Source organism: Odontomachus brunneus, unplaced genomic scaffold (genome assembly GCF_010583005.1).
Source record: "Odontomachus brunneus isolate Ranch 3 - 2012 unplaced genomic scaffold, Obru_v1 Obru_scaffold_001, whole genome shotgun sequence".
Classification (NCBI taxonomy): Eukaryota; Metazoa; Arthropoda; class Insecta; order Hymenoptera; family Formicidae; genus Odontomachus; species Odontomachus brunneus.
The window spans coordinates 3163272-3167187 of record NW_022639451.1 but is presented as its reverse complement, the minus strand read 5'-3'; the positions used below and the strand labels follow the sequence as shown (position 1 = coordinate 3167187).

The window sequence follows — 3916 nt, the reverse complement described above, 5'->3', positions numbered from 1 at the left end:
GGGGGGTTCAACGCTTCAAGAACGGTGATTTTGACATCGAAGACCGGCATAGCGGTGGAAGAAAGAAGGTTTTCGAAGATGCAGAATTGGAGGCATTATTTGATCAAGACTCGTGTTAAAATCAAGAAGAATTGGCACGATCATTGGGAGTGACTCAACAAGCCATTTCAAAACGCCTCAAAGCTATGGGAATGATTCAGAAGCAAGGAAATTGGGTGCCGTACGAATTGAAGCCGAGAGATGTTGAACGTTTGTTTGCTTGTGAACAGCTGCTTGAAAGGCAAAGACGGAAGGGGTTTCTGCATCGCATTGTGACTGGGGACGAAAAATGGGTTCATTACGATAACTCCAAGCGCAGAAAATCATGGGAAGTTCCCGGTCATGCTTCCACGTCGACGGCCAAACCGAATATTCACGGCTCCAAGGTCATGCTCTGTATTTAGTGGGACCAGCTCGGCGTAGTGTACTATGAGCTGTTAAAACCGACTGAAACAATCACAGGCGATCGGTATAGAACGCAATTGATGCGTTTGAGTCGAGCATTGAAAGACAAACGGCCGCAATACAACGAGAGACACGATAAAGTGATTTTGCAGCATGACAATGCTCGACCCCATGTTGCGAAAGTGGTCAAGATATACTTGGAAACGTTGAAATGGGAAGTCCTATCCCATCCGCCGTATCCTCCAGACGTTGCTCCCTTTGACTATCACTTGTTTCGATCAATGGTACACAGCCTGGCTGACCAGCACTTCCGGTCTTATAAAGAAGTAAAAAATTGGATCGATTCGTGGATTGCCTCAAAAGATGACCAGTTTTTTCGACGCGAGATTCGTACGCTGCCCGAAAGATGGGAGAAAGTAGTGGCCAGCGATGGACAATACTTTGAATCATAAATGTATAACCAGTTTTTTTACAATAAAGCCTCGAATTTCGGAAAAAAAACGGCGGAAGTAAAGTTGTACACCTAATAACTATTATACAAAGATATGTAGAATGATGCAGCTATTTGCTTACAACTAAATATTTTTTGTTAGGTGCACCACATTTCTTTTTTTCGTGTACGTATGTTTTTAGTTATAAATTAAAAAACATTGATATATTGTCGCGCACCAATCTTCTTTAATTAACTAAAAATCTACGTGATTACTTGCAAAATGGTGGAAGAATTTCTTGTTCAGTTTGACCTAATCTATTTTACAAATAATCACGTAGATTTTTAATCATTAAAAAACAACTAAAGAACATTGATGTATTATTGCACGCGATCATCCGCCAGTCTTCATTAATTAATAACTAAAAAATATACGTGGTTTTTTGTAGTGCTGTGCCGTTAACAGTTAATCGATTAACCGATTAACTGTTAACAGCACAGCACTAGTTTTTTGCAAAATGGTAGAGGATTTTTTTGTTCAGTTTAAACTAATCTACAGGTATACGATGGCAGCTTATCATAACTCACCTGCCATGTCGCGCATGATTTTTCGCCAATTTTCTTCGTCGTCAGACATCTTGTATATTTAGAACATTAATTACGTATTCAATATTTAAGGATATTGATCGCTGGATAAAAAGTTGGTTTGACGTGGAAAGTTGCTACAGTACAGTACTCTGACAGTTTGAAATGAGAAATCATATATATATATATGATGCTAGTGGCGAACATGTCAGTCGAAAAAGATAGCATTTTCGTATTGAGTTATTATAAGTAAACATAGAAAGACGTAAGACATTTCTGATACATCATAAAGTATTCTCACGTTTATTTCTTCTTGTGTTTGTGTAATATGGTAAAATATGTTACAAAAGACATGTACACAGAAAGACATTTTAGGTATCTTCATTTTCTGAAATTTCACGGTTCCAAGATTTATTGGACTCTGTCATTTATTCCTTCTTTCGTCTTTTGTTATGAATTTGTTGGTCATACACATATGTGTATCTTACATATATCTATTATATGATATTATATGTTATACATATGTTTATCGTATGATATATACTGAGTGTCTCTAAACCCCTATCACACAATACTTAATTCAAGTCGAAAATTCTAATATAAAAATATCGAGGAAAGTCTCATAACTTGTAATTTTCCAAGTTTTAACAGTTTTTTTATCTTTGTAGCTGGTTTTTATCTTTATAACTAAGTTTCCAATTAGAATTCTGTTCAATTAAACTCCGCCTGAGAATAGCTAAGAGCTATAATTTTGCTAATCATTTCGCCTTGTGAAGTTCAGTTCACGAAGTTTTTATAACTCGGGAAGCATCGATATACCTCTGAACCGTTTCGTAATGATACTTTCGAGCCCCCATTCAAGCATCAGAATACACTATTAAAGTATTAAGACACTCTGTATATCTCTATGTAGCTTTAAGACACTATATATCTCTTATATGATATATTACATATCTTTTTTCGGTCTCGTTTGGTCTTCAGCGTCGTCACGGCCGACACCAGCGGTACTGGCCTGCCGATCGCGAAGACCGCATCCGACCAGGAGACTCTCGCGCTCACCAACTTCCGCTACAATAATTACTTCAGTCCCGGCGTACAGCAGCAACTGCGGGAGCACGTGTGCGCCCAAGTGGCCGATCGCCTATCAGCCAGAACTGGCATACTGCATCATCTACCGCCCATGTTGCCGGGCATCCCCTGCGTGCAGCCCAATTGCGCGCAATGCAACTACAAGTTTGCGTGAACGCACCAGATTTAGACCCGTATTACCAGTCGTTACTTGAGACTTGTCTTATGTAAGATACTTGGATTCGAATTCAGAATTGGATCCAAGTTTGTCAGTTGTGTTGTATGATATACATGCGATTTTTGTATCTCTAATTGCGTGCCAATTGAAAAACGTCTAACTCTGAATTCAAATCTAAGTATCTCATTTGAGACAAATAATGACCACTAATATAGGCCTTAGACGCGCTTCCCTTCGGATGTGTACACCACGGGTGATCTGAACTTTCCGCACTGTATGCCCAATAAAAATATAAGTTCCGTGCAGAAAAGACATTTTTTCACACTGAAAACTGAATAATAACCAAATCGGTCAAACTTTCGCGTTGCGATGATCTTCTCTTTCTCTCTCTCTCTCTTTCTCTCTCGTTTGAAGGAAAAATATAACAGTTAAGCTTCAAGAAAGCCTCAATAAGAGCGATATTAGGGCGTTTTGATATATGCAGACTGAGCTTTAATAAAGCCTTAATACCTACTAGGCAAAACACTAATCTTCACTAATCCTTCTAATCGGATTTAGTGGGGAAAAAATTTCGTGTGATTGAACGGAGGACCAGACGAAAAATTACATCTCTATGGCCAAAAATATTCATCTGAACATTTAGCTGAGTTAAAACTCAGCTGAGACAACTGGTAAACTGAGGGCCATTGGCTGAATAAAATCCTGCTACAAGAATCTGTTCCCACCACCGAGTTGGTTCATTTAGTTCCCAGAAAAATTAGTCGCACTAGCGGAGTTGTTTTTCTCATATCTAGATATCATGTTTGAATATAATATAAAGCGAGATGATACGTCAAATTATCGGAATGACAAATTAGTCGAATAATCAACAATCATAATACATATACTAGTGAGTTCTCGTCTGGTCAAGGTATTAGTGAAACTCATTGTAGAGTCGGTTTGAAGAACGATTTAGAGAGAGACACAATGAAGTTGGAATCTCGCCAAACCGTCAAAATTGAGAGTCGTTATCGACGGGCTTATTCAATAATATAATTAGTCATAATGATAATAAATATCATTACTGCGCAAGCCCGTAGATAATGAGTCAATCATGATAGTTTGGCGAGATTCCAATTTCATTGTATCTAAACCGTTTTGCGACTAAGTATATATGTTTATATTGTCAAAATACGTTCTAATGTCGCTCTTATCGATTTAGGCGGGGAGGG

The 3916-nt window shown here is 38.3% G+C and overlaps 1 protein-coding gene across 1 annotated transcript in view; it reads left to right on the top strand.

Annotated features, from left to right (window-relative positions):
* The window catches only part of LOC116840259 (doublesex- and mab-3-related transcription factor A2-like), a 28472-nt gene extending 24562 nt beyond the window's left edge, over positions 1–3910 (top strand). The window contains exon 4 of the mRNA XM_032806759.1: positions 2441–3910. Coding sequence (XP_032662650.1) covers positions 2441–2702 — 262 coding nt within the window. The 3' untranslated portion in view covers positions 2703–3910. The remainder of the gene's footprint in view (positions 1–2440) is intronic.
* The last annotated feature ends 6 nt before the right edge of the window (positions 3911–3916 follow it).